Below are 18499 nucleotides of genomic sequence, written 5' to 3'. Positions count from 1 at the left end.
ATGCTTGTACTGTCCCTGAAGATAGAACTCCACAGTCTGGTGGCCATTTCAAGTCCAGATCAAGAACCTGACAGTTAGTGACAAGTGTTTGTTTGTTTATTTGTTGCTTAACGCCGCACTCAGCAATATTCCTACTATATGACGGCGGTCTATAAATAATCGAGTCTGCAACAGACAATCCTATGATTGACATCAAGAGCATGGATCCACGCAATTGGGATACGATGACATGCATCAACCAAGTCAGCGAGCATGACCACCCAATCCCGTTAGTCGCCACTAACGTAAAGCAGTGTCATCTTTACGACAAACATGGGTTGCTGAAGACCTATTCTACCCCAGATCTTCACTGGTATTGTGACAAGTGTGAAACTCAGACAGTGATACTGTTGATTAGAGAACATATTTTTGTTACATCTACCCACACATCCACACAGCCATCCACCATTCCCCCGCCAGATGTCCCTTTCCGATATCTATTCGCGAAAAGAGGGTTACCTGGTGTTGATGCAAAAGATTCCCAGTTGGAAAAGTACCTTTTGAAGTTTTGAACTCTGTCGTGTGTCTTGATACTTCACGAAATCTGCGTTTAGGTTAAGGCTTCATCTGAACCCTTTGACACGCAGTTACATATCGCCATTATCTCTATTGTGTGGTTAGTATACTTGAATTGGTGTGATAATGTTAAACAATCTGGTGAGGATATGAGCAAATCTGTCTGGTTTAAAAATGAAATCAAACTTGACGGTATGTCTATTAATTTTCCACAATGGCATCAAAAGGGTATAGCATATATAAATGACTTCATTCATGACATAGGTAAATTATATGATTTGATGAATTTGACTTTTTTACCTTAAACTAGCAATAGGTATTTACAGAATAACCATATAAAATATTGTGCTTAAGTTTGCCAAAGGCCTATACTGCGATATAATGTATTAAAAATAAAACGGGAAGCAACGTATTTTATGAAGCCCTATTAACATAAGTGTTACAGCAAATGGGAAGATTTTCTTTAAAAAAACAGTATACAGATACAGACCGGACAAACTTTAACCTTGTGGCAAAAAGGCATACAAAAACAAAGTTCTGAATTAAGATGTTCCAGTTTAAAGTTATGTATACTATTTTAAGCACTAACTGTTATTAATTAAAATATGATATGTTGAATCACCAGTTTGTTCATTATGTAATGAACCATCTGAAACAATTACTCATGTATTATGTAAATGTCACCATGCTGCTGATATATGGATGAAATTTTCAGATTGGCTTGGAAACTATACAGAAGGCGGAGCTAATGTTAGTAATGAACACATACTGTTTGAATTTAAAGAGAAGAATAACAATTCCCTCAATGCAGTAATTATGGTAACAGAATCTATGCTCTACTCATTTAATAGAAAGTAAAAGCAATCTTTTAAGTAATTCAAAAAGAAATACTTTGATATTATGAAATTACAAAAAGTATTGCATATTCAAATTGTAGTTATGCAAGTTTCCATGCCTTCTGGTTATCTCTACATGTATTATTTAGAAACTCTGTATAACTATAATATCTGATCTGTCCATGCTACAAACATGCCAATACTGTCACAATAAATCCATGCACACTCTATGTATGATATTAAAATGTAAAATATGATGGAAAATTGAATAAATAAATAATTCTTTCCAAAAAGATGAGCAAAACCTAAACTCTGATATATGTAATTGTTAGTAGTTTACAATATATGAACATATTCCAAGAGGAAATTCCTATATTTTCATACAATAAAACCAAACATTAATCATCTACCGTTCCACATTTCCAAATTTGATGCATCAGTGACAAAAATAATGTCCGATGAAATTCCCTTTTTTGTCTTGCACCATATGTTCCAGTGTATTTTCGGGTGAACAATTGACATCCCATTGCATGTGTTTGTGACGGTGCCACCGGTGGAGCAGGATACGCTTACCTTTTCACGAACACCTGGGATAATCACTTTTTGATAGTGTTTCATAAACACATGCTCATGATATGGTCGGAATCGTACAATCGACTGATTTTAGCGGAGATTTCTATTGAATATGGAAAGGATTGTGTCTCTTTTATTTGCTGAAGAAGACCCGCTGAAACATGATCACCTGTTAAGACATTGCCGATCTTGAAGTCTGAAAAAGTTTACAGCACTTTTCTCACCATTCTCAGGCATTTCCGACACAAGTTTCCCCGCCCAAGTTTCCCCGCCCAAGTTTCCCTACCCAAGTTTCCCCGCCCAAGTTTCCCCGCCCAAGTTTCCCCACCCAAGTTTCCCCGCCAAAGTTTCCCCGCCAAAGTTTCCCTACCCAAGTTTCCCCGCCCAAGTTTCCCCGCCCAAGTTTCCCCACCCAAGTTTCCCCACCCAAGTTTCCTCACCCAAGTTTCCCTACCCAAGTTTCCCCGCCCAAGTTTCCCCGCCCAAGTTTCCCCACCCAAGTTTCCCCGCCCAAGTTTCCCCGCCCAAGTTTCCCTACCCAAGTTTCCCCGCCCAAGTTTCCCCGCCCAAGTTTCCCCACCCAAGTTTCCCCGCCCAAGTTTCCTCACCCAAGTTTCCCTACCCAAGTTTCCCTACCCAAGTTTCCCCGCCCAAGTTTCCCCGCCAATGTTTCCCCACCCAAGTTTCCCCGCCCAAGTTTCCCTACCCAAGTTTCCCCGCCCAAGTTTCCCCGCCCAAGTTTCCCTACCCAAGTTTCCCTACCCAAGTTTCCCCGCCAATGTTTCCCCACCCAAGTTTCCCTACCCAAGTTTCCCCGCCCAAGTTTCCCCGCCCAAGTTTCCCCACCCAAGTTTCCCCGCCCAAGTTTCCTCACCCAAGTTTCCCTACCCAAGTTTCCCTACCCAAGTTTCCCCGCCCAAGTTTCCCCGCCCAAGTTTCCCCGCCAATGTTTCCCCACCCAAGTTTCCACGCCCAAGTTTCCCTACCCAAGTTTCCCCGCCCAAGTTTCCCCGCCCAAGTTTCCCCGCCCAAGTTTCCCTACCCAAGTTTCCCCGCCCAAGTTTCCCCGCCCAAGTTTTCCTACCCAAGTTTCACCACCCAAGTTTCCCCGCCCTGATCCACCTACAAGAAACGGGACATTTCTCTTTATCATCATGCTTGGCCTGAAAAACATAATACACAATTTGATTGCCAAACAAACACAGAATTGAAAATTGAAAGCGTATCTGTTCATCGTCATCTTACCGCACAAGGACATGTCCACTGGCCGATACACTTGTTCAATGGATTCAACAGACAACATTTATTCAGGAATGTTTGCTGTGGTGTGCCAAAAACCTCATCCCATTGAATGCTTATTTTTTATACGTTCTTCAGCTCGACCAACATAGGCTTGAGTTGTATGGGCTATGTTGCTTAATTTGTGTGCATAGATATTACCTCAACCAGTGTGCTTTGATGCGAGAAATCAGCCCTTCTTCAACTTATGTATGAGTTATGAAATAGTAATATGAATGTTACAGTGGAGTGTATCAGTAGCCGTATGAAGTTGTGTTTACCTGTCTGTTGTGCTTTTAGTGTAAATATATATTCTATGTCATGATGGTGTGCTGATGTAAGCCGGCGTGTGTACCACTGAAGGGGTTAACAAACGGCGACATGTTGCGTTCAGAAGGCCGGGGTGTTACCGTGTCGTGAGGAATTTGTGGACAGGAGAGAACACAACTTGTAATTGATAACGGAAATGTGACGCTCAGCGTTACATGGATGACATACTTCGTACTACTATTTCTACAACAGCCGCCACGTGTTGTCCTTTATCAGCATGACAATGCCAGACGCCATACAACCCGAATCGTACGGAACTTCCTTGCAGCCAATAACTTTAACGTGTTACCGTGGCCTGCACGCTCCCCAGACAGGTCCCCGAGAGAACACCTCTGGGATGTCATGGATCGTCGTGTTCGACACCGACCACATCCTCCAGCCAACCAACAAGAACTATCCCGACTCTCCAAGGAGAATGGCCACGCCCAGAGAGCTTTTGCGTGTCTTGTAGCAGGGTGGTGGTCATACACGCTATAAAAGTGACGTGTCATTGAATTTGAGATTCCATTACATTGAAAGCTTGTTTTTACTCAGTTCGGGCAACTGTCATGCCAATACTTTTCAAATCTTTTCAATATATTTTACTTCATACATCTAACTTTTGTGGTTTTTACACTAGAGTGATTTAGAACTATGGTAAACTTTCTGTTAGCCGTAAGTTTATATATAACACGTCAACGCCAAAGAATAAGAAAATGTATTAGACTCAATTATATGCTGAAAAAGATACCATTTGGCGTAAAGTGCAGATAGTGGTGAAACATATATGAAAGGATCACTGAAAATCAGACATGCGCCACTTAAAAATGTCTTCCCACATCAAGCTGGCACAGTGTGATTCAGTTATCAATGAAATTCTGTTAAATGTGGTGTTAAACCCCCACTCTCACTATATTCACTTATCATAATGTATTATAACCGATTTAAGTTTTAAGTTATTCAAGACTCGGCTGTTAACGAGAATCTAATGCACAAAGCGGTCATTCGTTGTTGTCCAAGTTGTCAACAGTGCAAGGCATCTCAAGGGACATTCACGTGTGTGCTCCATAAACAGTGTAATCTGTCTCTTTGAGGTGAAACACTACATTCACTTTCCCATCAGTTTCAATAAGCAGCATTATCTTCTCTTTAAAGCGAGGGGAGATATTATCAATAATTCCCCTCACAAATACATATGTCGCACACCAGCCAATCTAAACTGTTTTGTTGTGTTAACACAAGCGGAAACGGGATTTCCGCTGTAAAATTGGCCAAACAAAATAAAATAAAAAATTTGTCAAATATTTCCTTCGTTTTAACCCGCTCATAATTTCTACTTTGAGAGGAAACAGAAAAAGGCATCTGCCACATCAGGAAACGGTCAGTTTAGACACACTCACTGAGAACTAACTACCGAACGCGTCTGCTTACTCTCTGTGTTCTTTTTCAAAAAGTGCATCCTGTGATTAGGATAAATATCGTGTACGATTGGTTGTTATGTGTTGTCATGGCGATTGAATAATGTTTTGTTGTCACTATCGGGATGTTGCCAATAAATAACACCTCAGAACCTGTCAACATGTCCAACTCGTGGTTATTAAATTGATCCATTTAGTCAGTTTTTTTGACAATCGAGAAAGTTGTAGAAGGTTATTTCGTGTCACGTGTGACACGAAGGAGGTAAAAACGTATCACTATGTATGCAGTAGGAACCGTTGAAAGCATCCACGTTGAAATCACTGTAGCATTGATTTAGATTGTTAATATCCCGAGGATTACATGGGAATTACCATTATTGGAAGTTAACTCAGCAATGAAACAAGACAGCAATGACTGTGTCACTATTCAAACTGATGAAGACAGGTTATGGTGATCCCTTTGTAGTTTTCATATATCTCCTCAACACCTGTGTTTGGTTTACTGTTAAGAAAGGGTTTTCTCTTCAATTACTTTTAGAGTTTCGAATTGGTTTGTACCAATTAGCGTGCAAAAGCATATTTGTGTGCACGCACGCTCAATTGCCAAAACCTCGCACAGTGGTGTATAGTCCCCAGCAAGAGCAAAACTAATCTGCGGTCTCTTTAAAGTTTTCTTGTATTTCCTTAATTTACGTGTTTGTTTCGTATTGAGTTTCTCATATTTCATAAAACTTAGATTTTAGAGTGACAGAAGCACAGTAACACACACAAACACACACATTACATGTATGCAGGTGTAATTAACATATCAATTTTAGTTTTTGTACATGCGCCATCGTGTCACTGGATTTTCCGTTCCATCACACGATTGTCAACAGACAAACACTTACTTTTTGATGCAAATTGTGTGAGTGGCGGGTGCTTCCAGTTGAGAAGGCCATGGTTACCATTTTCACGAACACTTGGTGTCATCACTGGTTTTCAATGATCCATCCATATAATGTTCACTGTTCTTGTGTCTTTTACGCCCAATAGAATCTTTTTCGCTGAAAAATCGGGACCGGTTATTCTCTGACATTTTGTATCCCCGAAAAGACTCTCTTTTGGCTGCAACAGTTTTTTGACATGTAAAAACGAATTCATACGTCGATCAATTACATTCTTCTTCGATGTTAAAGTGAGGATACCTTTGCGTTTTGTGAATAATAAATGATTAACATTATACTTGACTTGTTTGGACGCCACCAGTTTGAAGACCGAGACCAGTTACCTTCGATTGTTGTCTTGAGATCTATATGCATGTGTTCACCTCACATGAAAGAGACACGGTGAAGCTTTTAGTCGCCATGCCCTTTGCTTAAGGCTTTGTCTGAGATTACTGTTTGAATGTGAAACTTGTGCATTAATAAGGGAAATGTGATGTGAATGCATCTGCGATGAAGCTTGCCTCAGGATGCAGCTGTCATATGTGTATTGACACGCAATCACCAAAATGAAACATACGTGTTTTTGAATCAGAATAATGAATTAAATTAATTTCTCTCTACATCAAACAACGTCAGTGAATAAAAGCAGACATTTTGAAAATGGTCGCGAGGATTATGAACGCTGGGGCATGGTTTTAGATGCAATCACAGGCTAACGATGTGCAGACTTCATGTTTAATATTATTTTAATCATACGTGACGTCACTCTATTGTTTAGTTTTCACGAATGGACAATTGGGTTAAGTTAACCATGTCTACGTCATCTTGAACCCCCTTTTCATATGATGTACACTTTGAATAGACGGAACTATTTACATATTTTTCCACTGAATGGATAACTCTTTATTTTATCGGAAAAATGTGGCTAACAGGTTTCGGAACCCACATTGTGTCTCTTGTGAACGTGTAATGGTCAAATAGTCTCAAATACCGCGACACGTGACGCAAAAAGTGTGACATTAACAATCCTTAAAGTATTGTGTGTAATGCTGCGTTACATTATATTATTTTACGATGTTCAAAGTAAAGTTGTTAGATTAACCTTTGATGAGAAAAACTAAGAAACAGATTAACATGCATATCCTTATTCAGGGCTCTAAACTCTAAACCTTTTATCCTATTCGATTGATACAATACCTGTTTAGGGCCCCACAAACTTGTAAGAGTATTGTATAATGTATTGTTAAGATCACATTGAAACTAGGCTCGTTGGACATGCAACTACTGTAGAGAAGATATCCCACGTGCATAGCACAAAGACGACTCACAGAGACACATTCCACGTGCATCACACAAAGAAGACTCACACAGACACTTTCCACGTGCATCACACAAAGACGACTCTGAGAGAGCACATTCCACGTGCATCACACAAAGACGACACACAGAGAGCACATTCCACGTGCATCACACAAAGAAGACTCACAAAGCATACATAGTACAATCGGTTTTTGGTTTATTCTTCAAAGAGTTTCCATGTCAGATCTAAAAGTATGGATGTGTTATAAGTTTGAGAAAGAAGGGATGTATTTAGATAAGCTGGAGAACACGCACGCACCTGTCGCATAAATTGGATTATTACCAGCTCTTCTACGAGATTTAGCCATTTCTCATCCAAGACACTCTGTCCTGGCCCTGTATTAACTCATAAAATACTCGATTAACAGAATGGGGACAAATTGTAAGGCGTTTTAATTGGGTTCCCCTTAATGACATTTTTTCAGAGTAAGGTGCTTTGAAAAAGACATTTGGCTTGTTGCGTCTCTTCGTGGCCAGTAGGCCGTGTTGGGTTTTGTTCATTTTTTAATATTTTCTTCTTTTCTTTGTTTTGAGAAGAAAAACCAGAAATCCTTTTTTTATAAGATTATAACATACAATTACAATTCCTAAATATTACAATTCTACCTACAGATGATATTGTTAGAGACACGTTTCATGAAAAGTTTAATTCCCCTTCAAAACTGGGAACTGTGCCACAAATCGACTTTAGTGCAACAACTATCGTAAGTCTATGTTAACGTATGTGAGTTTCAACAATCATAGTTCTGACATCACTTTAAACACCTGGTGAAATCGAGGATTTTCGGCAACCCATTCATATATTATTCACTATTTTGCCTTTCACGACCAATGGAACCTGTTTCTGCGGATAATGCGGACTGGTAATTCTCTGGAGTTTACAGTATATATCTATGGAAAGCTTCCCTGGCCAATGTCCTATATAGATACATTCATTCCAGCCCCAAAATAGCTCCGGGTGAGATCAGCTTCTTCTGTCTCTTAGTTGATATGGATACACTTAAAACAATCTAAAATTGCAGTTTGCAGGTGTAGTTTACAAATTAGTAAGCGTCCATCATACACTCGCACGCCTAAGGCAGTCCCCGATACAGCGGCTCTTTAAGGAGACGTAAGCGTTCGCATGTAATTGCTCTTTAGTATCCATGGAAACCTAATAGGAATTATAAAGAGGTAAATGAATCTTTTATTTGAACCATTTTCTCAACTAAAATAGTCCAATCATTTCCCAATGAAGTATTTTCCAATTTTATCAAGGCAAAGACATTTATTTCTATCAACGGAAGATGGTTTTCGAATGACCTTATATGCGTTTTAATTGAGGCATGATGCCTTTAGAACATGTCTTCCTTTTGAAAGGCAGGGGCTTATTTTAGAATATTTCACTATGTTGTCTTTACAACGGATGTATGGCGACCCTACTGGGCCCAGTTTCACAAAGTGATCTTATCTCCGCAACCGTCACCACGCCCAACATCTAACTGAATGGTACGCTATCCGACTAAACAATGAACTACAGCTATATGTTTGCTGTACGATTTACAGCTTCAACTAAACCTACCCCTACTATTTGAACCGAAGAATTCATATCATCAAAAGTTTTATAAAATTTTCATCCAAACTGGTAACATAAACAACAAACAAGCATCGATGTATGGGAATTTAACAACTTTCATGTTACCCGTGGAGATCCGGGGTAGAATAGCAACCCACTCTTGACGTAAAAGGCGACTATGCTTGTCGAAAGAGGCGTCTAACGGGATCGGGTGGTCAGGCTCGCTGACCTGGTTGATGCATGTCATCGTATCCCAATTGCGTGGATCGATGCTCATGACATCAATCAGTGGATTGTCGGGTCCAGACTCGATTATTTACAGACCGCCGTCATGTAGCTTGAATATTGCTGAGTGCGGCGTAAACCAACAAACAATACAAAACAAAAAACAACTTCTATGTACTGATCCCAGGTCGTCAAAGAGTTCATTCTTTACAAAAAGCTGACAGCCTCCACGAATGTGTATGTCCCTATATATGCGCTAACGTGCAAAACATGGTATCGCGAGCTGACACGACATATACACCCTTCCCTAACAGCAGTTCATGAGACTATGTTACTTTGTTACGTTAACAAGGGCTATTCAGCAGTCTCATAATATACCAATAACCACGAAAACATTAACTTGGAGTGGACCTGTTATGAAAGCCTCAAAATCAAGCCAATGTAGATTGACAGCTGTATTTTAGCGTGTCTCGTGCCCTGGTCGGTATAACTCACAGCCCCAGCACGAGCGTCCTTCACGCTGCCACTGGTGCCACTGCGAGACAGTCGCGACTAGTCGATAAATTGGATTAATCTCAGCCTCACAGTCCCTTCCCCCCTCCCAAATCAAGGCATCTCTCAACCTGGGCGTTCCGCATCTGCCCGTTATTAAGTGATAAAATCTGAGCTTGACAGGCGAGGTGAGGCCTGTTTGTAAGTCGTTTTAATTGGCTTCCCCTTATTCACCATTTTTTTCGGGCTAAGACGTTCTGACAAAGCCATTTAATTTGTTTACTTTCTTCATAAACACAAGGCCATGCTAGTCAACTGGCAGGTTTGGTGTAACTCACTCTTGTGAACGACTGGTTTATAATAGGGATTTTTTTATTGTGATGGAGGAATTTAACAAACTTCATCAAAACTGACTTTTTGTTGCTTTATAACTCTTTTCAGGTAGCCCTAACCGTGGATAATAGAATATCCTGTTAGATTACCAGACGTAAACGCGTGAAGTACAAGAATGGCATGTCTATTCATCCTAATTCCGGTAAATGGATCCGATTCTGTCTGTGTCTCCAACTCGGTCATCAGCCTTGTTCTGAGTTCCGTGACAATTCCCAGTTATAGATGACAGAATTAAGGGGTTACACATAACAGTCCCATCACTCATGAAGAAACTCGGCGCGTTCCTTATAGATATTACACTGATTTGGTCCAGTCTGACAACGGCTGAATAGCTGCTCTCAAACATCACCCACTGTGTACGTACTCCACTGTTCTCCATATAATCCGGGCCCTCATCGTTCTTCTGCTGTCGTTTATTAACACCAGGCCCAGCCTGCTTGTTTATCCGGACAATGACACTGCTAACTGTCAGACAAAACTTACTCAGCTTTTTCCGATTTTTAAAGTATTGTATACATTACTTTGTGGACCAGTCCGGGTTGATTGATCCGAATTCCAGAATAAATCCTGAGCAATGCAAACCTTGACAACTCATTCTTCCGCTGTGCTGCTGTGCAACAATTGATAGGCGTTACTGTTTAGACATGTAATTGTTTTGACATATACGTTAAGGATCGGTGAAGACCTTTGAGCTCTCGCCAACAGTTCCATCAGTCATCTCTAATACTCCTGACTCCAGACAGAACGGCCACGACCCGCCCCCTTCCTCGGTGCATTGTGGGTAATCCATACGGGCATATCTTGAAACGAGCTGTCTGACAGTTGAAAGTGAATCCTTAATCGAAATAAGAGTTGCATTTGGAGTGACTTTCTTTTCCATGGTGTTTGGGCTTTTGCGTATTAAAAAGAAATGTTATTCTCCTGTTCAAGGAGAGACCTCACATCATGGTCCTGTGCTCGTGGCCAGTCGTGGTCTAGACGTTGTAAAAGTGCCATGCGAAAGTAAGAAACATTCTATCGAACTTATGGTAATCAGACATTATTAGAATGGCATACACCATACAATTTGAGCTCACACACAAACAAATCGATGCTAGAACGAACTGAACCAAACTTGCTCGAACTGTACATGTTGGCTTTGTGTTTTGTTTAATGCCTGACTCAGCAATATTCCAGCAATATGAACTGTCTGTTAATACTCATGTCCTGACACGACACACTAGATATTACAAGCAACGCCCAACATCGTTGGTGTCGATGAAACACGATCAACCAATTAAGCCAGACTAAGACCAACGCCCCACACTGTCAGTGTACGATGACACGTCCAACCAGTTTAGCCAGAGTACGAACAATGCCGTCGGTGTACGATGACATGCGATCAACCAATTGAGCCAGACTACGAACAATGCCGTCGGTGTACGATGACACACGATCAACCAATTGAGCCAGACAATGACCCAAGCCATCGGTCTACGATGACACGCGATCAACCAGTTGAGCCAGAAAACGACCAACGTACAACGCCGTCGGTGTCAATGACACACGGTCAACCAATTGAGCTAGACTACGACCGATGCCGTCGGAGTACGATGACACACGGTTATCAGGGTTCTTGTCAGGGCGGATGTCATCGTGGTTGTCAGGGTGGCTGAGTGGCTGGGGTTTTACATGAAAGTGTATTTTCTCCACTACTCAGGATTGTTAATTTGTCAAGTCAGTCTGAGATTCTCGTGTAACACGTTATACCTTCTAGATTATGAAAAAAATGTTGGGCGTGTATTTATAGACACTTCATGATCTTGACAAAATAGCGAGTATGTATCAATAAGGATGCATTTGACTTTCTCGTATAGCAGTTGTTACAAGAAGAATTTCTAACTGCATCATAAAACCTTTTTAACAGATTTTGTGATGTTTTAAATTTGGTTTATGGTAAGAAAAGCCAGGCTGTGACTTGTGGTGAGTCATGAGAATTTATGTACAACATTGCTGGAATGTTACTGGTACAGCCTTCAATCAGTGCCATTGCCCAGCACTTTATGGCCTGTGTCAAAATCCAGTAATGTAGAAACGTTACATAATGTCAACGTCGTTCGTCGGTAACGTCTAACCGACGCGCATTAACACGTACACGTCGATATAAAAAACATCCTCTCAATACATAAATAACATAACTGAATTTGAAACAGCCTTAAACTTCAAATAAAAGATAAAATGGCAGTTCATTTGTGGAATCTCTTTTCCTCAGTCATATTAATACGGTAATAAAGCTGAGAGCCAGTCGCCCATGTTATGCTGGAGATAAAGTTGTAAAATCTGACATCAGTTATGTGTAATTTATTACTTAACATCCACTTTAGTCGAAAAGCTTCGCGTCACAGCCTGCCGAAGGACTTGGTGGTGGGGGTAGGGGTGGATTGGGTGGGTGTTTATGTGTGTTGGGGGGAGTGATCACTGAAACATTTGAAGGGGCATGAATGTCATCTTGCACGAATGTCATGACCAAATACACCAGAAAAAGCTTTCACACATTGTGCATCGGGGTTTTTGCATGCGAATTTGTCGTTCAACAGGGTGTCGTTGGCGTGGATTTACAGTATGCACAAATCGTAAACTGCTAGTGTCCTTTTCGTACGCCAAATTCCCAGCACAAGCATTAGTCACTCTACCCAGCGCTGCAGGGGAAGGGGGAGAACGTGACAAATTGAAAAAATGGGGAGAGTGAGGCATTAAAGGGGCACATCCACTGCATTCAAGCATTGATATCTCGTTGCCAACTAGGTGATTAACAACATTTTGAAAACTGGAGGACGGCAAGGAGAATAACATCGATTGACTGATGTTGATATAAACTCCAATTCGTTATCAAATGTCAGACCACTCGTCCGTCATGTAATGTGAAGTCACTTTCAGCAAGAATGAAAAGTAAAGAAAAAAGACGTTTAATTCTTTTGAAAACATGAAATCAACTCTTAAAGTAATATTAACCTTAAGACATGTTTGCATGATGAGCTATGACCATGTGCAAAGAGAAAATTACAAAATCGTTGAATCTTTAATAAAAAGGGTTGAAAACAAGACAAAAGAAAATACAGCATAATTAATTTGGTGTGAAAATAATATCGCAGAATATAATTAGCCTTCACCAAATAGATTCATTAGCTCCTGTTTATCTTAGAGGAATCCATGGAGGTCTAAAGGTTTGCTAAGCTTTTGCTACATTTGGCTAAACATGCATAACGATCTTTAGATCAGCATCACATAAATGGTAAAAACTTTAGACCTCCATGGAAGCATTTTCAGGAGCTGGGCCTGGTCCAGGTGTCATAGAACCCCCCTTCATCTCCACTGCTCCCCCTAATCGCTACTACGGCTTTTGTAAGTCCCGTACACTGACATATGCTGACGACAGTCGCAGCACCCAGTTTGCAAGGTCAAGGTGCTGTGAAAACTGTAACATTGAATGCTACGTTGAAGATTACGCATGGCTCCTCCCTTCCACTGTGGCATTGTCTTCTGTAGTATATAAGTTGGTTCAATTGTTGTACTGTCAGACCTATGTGGTCGTATAACTAATGGAAATGTTCGTTTTTCAACAGTTGGCTTTTCAGAGGTTGAGATGACTCAACGGCTGAAGTCTTCTGGATCATTCAGCAGCGCCTTCAGCAGGTCCACAAGTGCAACTCAAACTTACAGCAACGGCAACAGCATCAGCACACAGACGTTGGACAGCATGGAACAGGTTTTCGACGACGAGGATGTTCAACTCTGAAATGAAGTAGATGCAGCGGTAGAAATTGCGTGATGTAGGACACCCAACTGTTGCAAGGTGGATGAACGAAGGAAAGACTGGGTTGCTGATATTACGATTGTCAGGTTTGCATCGGGTGAAAATTCTACCTGGTCAACCAACACACGTGTACCCGCCCAACTTGGCCTGTGTCGTTAATTGTTCAGATTAATGAGTAATCTAAACACTGCTCTGCCCAACTGTTGAAACAGCGTCAGTGGGATTTATGCTGCGAATAAGTGAAGTTCGTGGAGAAACAGTTCCATTGAGTTTTTCATTGTGGAAGGTCTACAGAAATAATGCATGTGACGTACCGATGGATAATGTTCAAGGGGCAGATTTGGACAGGCTTCTATGGGTTGTTATTGTCGTGTGTAATGTTGTAATAATGTCATACTTGATTCTGGAGAAACGGAGAGGAATGAAGGACAGGCAGTTGTGAATGTCGCGATGAAGGTCACATGTGAAATCCTACATTTACATACAACGATAGTGCAACGTTCACAGTGACTTTGGTCAATGAGTTGACCCAAGAGTACATGAGAAGGAAGTGCAGCTTGAAACGCTGCCCTCGCAGTATGACTTCAAGCAGTGAGTTGGGCCCATTAGGAGTTGAGAAAAATGCTGATTTGAAATATTGCCGTCTTCATACGGAGACTTTGCCAGGCAAGGAGTTTGTGAAGAATAAAGTGCAGATTTGAAATGGTGACGTCACTCTGGAACTTCAAACGAGTTAGGTCGGCATTGTGTGGTTGAGGAGAGAGTGCAGATCTGAAATAAAACCGTCTCATTGTGAGTGAGTGAGTGAGGTACTGCTTTACGTCACATCGGCAATATTTCAGCCATATCGTGACGAGAAATTAGACATGAAATACACAAATATTTAAACTTTATAAAAATCTGTCATCAAAGGACAGTATGAGAACTAGAATATCACAGATAAGATGTAAAACTAGTTGCAGAACAGTTAAAAGCATTAAGTAGTAAGGAACAACACAATATAAAAATGGGCTAGAGATCGTCAGTAACTAAAGGGAGATCACCAGGGACCATGGGGACTTACAGTGCCTTTGCTTCCTGCATGGATCCCGGTAGGATTTACACCATCCCTTAAGTCGCTGGCGATTATATGCAAGTTTAGCCATTGAATAAAACTAACAAATATACTACGATTTAAAAGTTTGGTATGCATAAAAATACTACGAATGGTTGGGGACTTACATACCCTCTTAGGGGGACAATAATTTTACGCTACTTCAACCCCCCTCGAGGGTACAGCCACTCACAATCTAAGTTATTAATTAGCACTACCAATTAATAAAATAATACATTAAGCACATCAAAATTTATGGACAAGTTCTATTTCTTTTAAAAAACATAATATTAAACGAGAATTAACATCATTAAAAAGGTCCTTAATTGTTTTTACATTGAAATATTTATCCCTTGTGATGGAAAAATCAACACAGTCAAGCAGGACATGCTTGACGGTGATTCTCTCATCACAAGGGATACAAAACGGAGGATCCTCACCTTTTAGTAAATATTCATGAGTATATCTGCTGTGGCCAATACGACATCGTCGCATAATGACCTCTTCAAATCTGGACTGACACCCCAAGAAGGTATATCCGATATTTGGTTTAATTTCATGTAATTTATTGATACCTACTTGGGCGTCCCACTTCTGTTGCATAAGATCTCGGATGTAGGATCGAATCATGGGTTTAAAATCAGTGTATGGGATCAGAAGTGGTGTCACAGATTTGTTGAGGGCTGCTTTAGCAGCAGCATCGGCCATTGTGTTACCTTTGATACCAACGTGGCTTGGTAACCAACAAAAGACGATGTCATATTGGCCCGTAGCAAGATCATTAAATAACTCAAGAATTTGGATTAAAAGTGGATGTTTTGAAGACATATTTTTAATTGCCTGAAGGCATGAAAGAGAATCTGAAAACAGTATGAATTGGTTATGTTTAGATTGATTACCGATATATTTAAGTGCTGTAAAAATGGCGTTTGCTTCTGCAGTGAATATTGAACTGTTATCAGGTAAACGTGAAGAGATTGTTCTGGATCCAATGACAGTGGCACTAGCAACTGCGCCACCATTCTTGGATCCATCTGTAAATATAGATTTATAAGTGTCATAATTGTTTCTTAGTTGATGGTATTCTTGTTGGTATATTAATTGGTTAGTATCGGATTTCTTAAGTTTGGTTAATGTCAGGTCTACCTCTGGCTTTACCATTTGCCAAGGAGGAGATGAGAAAAGTTGAGTAGGAGCTATATCTTGGAGTTTAATATTCGAAGCTGATATTGCAGATTTTATTCTAATTCCGAGTGGTGGATTGAGTGCTGATTTTTTATTGTAAAGATCTTCGTAGAGAGGATGGAATATACATTCAAAAGCTGGATTTGACGGATTAGAATATAATTTAGTGATGTATTGTAGAGATAATTTTAGTCGGCGTTGTTTAAGAGAAGGCTCATCTGCTTCTATATAGAGACTGTGAATGGGAGACGTTCTGAAGGCTCCAAGGCAAAGCCTCAGACCCTGATGATGTATCGTATCTAGTTTTTGTAAATTACTTTTGCAGGCTCCACCATAGACGATGGAGCCATAATCAAGTTTTGAACGGATGAGTGACCTGTATAAGTGTAAGAGGGTTGTTTGATCCCCTCCCCACTTTGAATTGGAAACAACTTTCAAGAGATCGAGTGCCTTCAGGCATTTAGCTTTTAGGTATTTTATATGTGGAAGGAAAGTTAAGTGGTTATCAAAAATAAGTCCCAAGAACTTGGCCTCTTTAACAACATTGATAGGAGTGCCATTCAGAAATAGTTCAGGGTCCTTATGTGGCTTATATTTTCTGCAGAAATGTATACAATTAGTTTTTGATTTGGAAAATTTAAACCCGTTTTCTAAACACCACTTGTGAATTTTATTAAGACATAATTGTAATTGCCTTTCTATTGTGCGCATATTTTTACCACGACAAAATAGATTAAAATCATCCACAAAAAGTGATCCATCAACTGAATCATTTAAAACTTTTGACAAACTGTTAATTTTGATACTGAATAAAGTGACAGACAAAATACTGCCTTGTGGGACACCCTGATCCTGATTATAATGATCAGACAGGGTTGTACCCACTCGGACTTGAAATTGCCTGTCTGTTAAAAACTGGGATATAAAATGAGGCAGACGGCCTCTTAATCCAAAATCATGAAGATCTTTTAAAATACCATGTTTCCATGTTGTATCGTAAGCTTTTTCTAAATCGAAAAAGATCGATACAGCATGTTGTCTATTTACAATGGAATTTTTAATGAACGATTCTAAACGCACTAAATGATCGATAGTACTTCTGTTCTTCCGGAAACCACATTGTATATTGGTAAGAAGATTATTTGTTTCCAAGTACCACACTAATCGATTATTTACCATGCGTTCCATCGTTTTACAAACACAGCTAGTTAGTGAGATAGGTCGGTAATTTGATGGATCAGAATGATCCCGCCCAGGTTTGGGTATTGGTATAACAATGGCATTATGCCATGAAGGTGAAAACGTCCCAGATGTCCAAATGTCATCAAATATAGTCAACAAAGTTGCAAGGCATGATTCGGGCAAGTGTTTCAGTAGCTGATAATGAATATTATCAGCGCCTGCTGCTGTATCATGAGCTTGCCCTAAGGCAGTATATAGCTCATGTAGTGAAAATACCTCATTGTAATCTTCACCATTATCAGATGTAAAATTTACTTTTTTCTTTTCCTGTTGGAGCTGATATTTTTGAAATTCAGGAACGTAATTTGATGAAGACGAATGTTGAGATAACGTTTTCCCAAGGCTATTGGCAATATCAGACTTATTCGTTAGCAAAGTATCGCCATCCTTTAGATGGTTTACTGTAGAATTTGATCCCTTGCCTTTGATCTTTTTGATCATGTTCCATACCTTGGACATGGGGGTACGAGAGTTAATTTTTGAGACATAATTCTGCCAGGATTGACGTTTATTTTGTTTGAATAGACGCCTCGCCTTAGCATTTGAAATTTTGACAGTGTTTAAATTATGGACAGTGGGATGTTTACGGAAGTATTTCTCCGCCTTCTTACGACATTTCCTAGCTTGTTTGCAAGAGTCATCAAACCATGGTTTACGAACATGTGGGTTGACGGAGGACTTAGGAATTGATTCATCAGCAATTTTATTCAGTTGATCTGAGAACAACTGAATCGGGTCATTAACATTCTGAAAGGACGTAGGTTGTAATTTATCTTTGCATAAAGATTGAAATAAAGGCCAATCAGCCTTCACAAAATTCCATCGAGGTGAAGGTGGATCATCAGCGGGATTAATGGGTTTAAGCACCGTGGGGAAATGGTCACTCCCACATAGGTCATCATGGACAAACCATGAAAATTCATTCAACAAAACTGAATCCGTCAATGACAGATCTAATGATGAATACGTACCAGTTGCAGGGTGTAAGTAGGTGTCCGAGTCATCGTTAAAGATGCAGAGGTCATTATCAGAAACAAAATCCTCAATGACTTTACCCTTTTGATTAATGATAGAGCCTCCCCATAAAGTATTATGCCCATTTAGATCACCCATGATGAGACAGGGCTTTGGGAGTGGGTCGTACAGTTTTTGGAGATCATTACGCTGAAGATTTGAGGATGGAGGAATGTATAAGGAGCAAAGTGTGAAGGCAATATGCAGTGTAAGTCTAACTGCAACTGCTTGCAAATTCGTGTCAAGCGGAACA

At 40.2% G+C, this 18499-nt stretch overlaps 1 protein-coding gene across 1 annotated transcript; it reads left to right on the top strand.

Moving 5' to 3' along the window:
* Window positions 1-3081, top strand: LOC139471435 (uncharacterized). The gene is made up of 2 exons (XM_071253800.1): window positions 1-73; window positions 2198-3081. Exons 1-2 carry the CDS (start codon window positions 1-3, stop codon window positions 3079-3081), a joined length of 957 nt encoding a protein of 318 aa, XP_071109901.1.
* Window positions 3082-18499: the final 15418 nt, after the last annotated feature.

Source organism: Haliotis cracherodii, unplaced genomic scaffold (genome assembly GCF_022045235.1).
Source record: "Haliotis cracherodii isolate W230 unplaced genomic scaffold, xgHalCrac1.p SCAF_22, whole genome shotgun sequence".
NCBI lineage: Eukaryota > Metazoa > Mollusca > Gastropoda > Lepetellida > Haliotidae > Haliotis > Haliotis cracherodii.
This window is presented reverse-complemented; position numbering and strand designations above follow the sequence as displayed.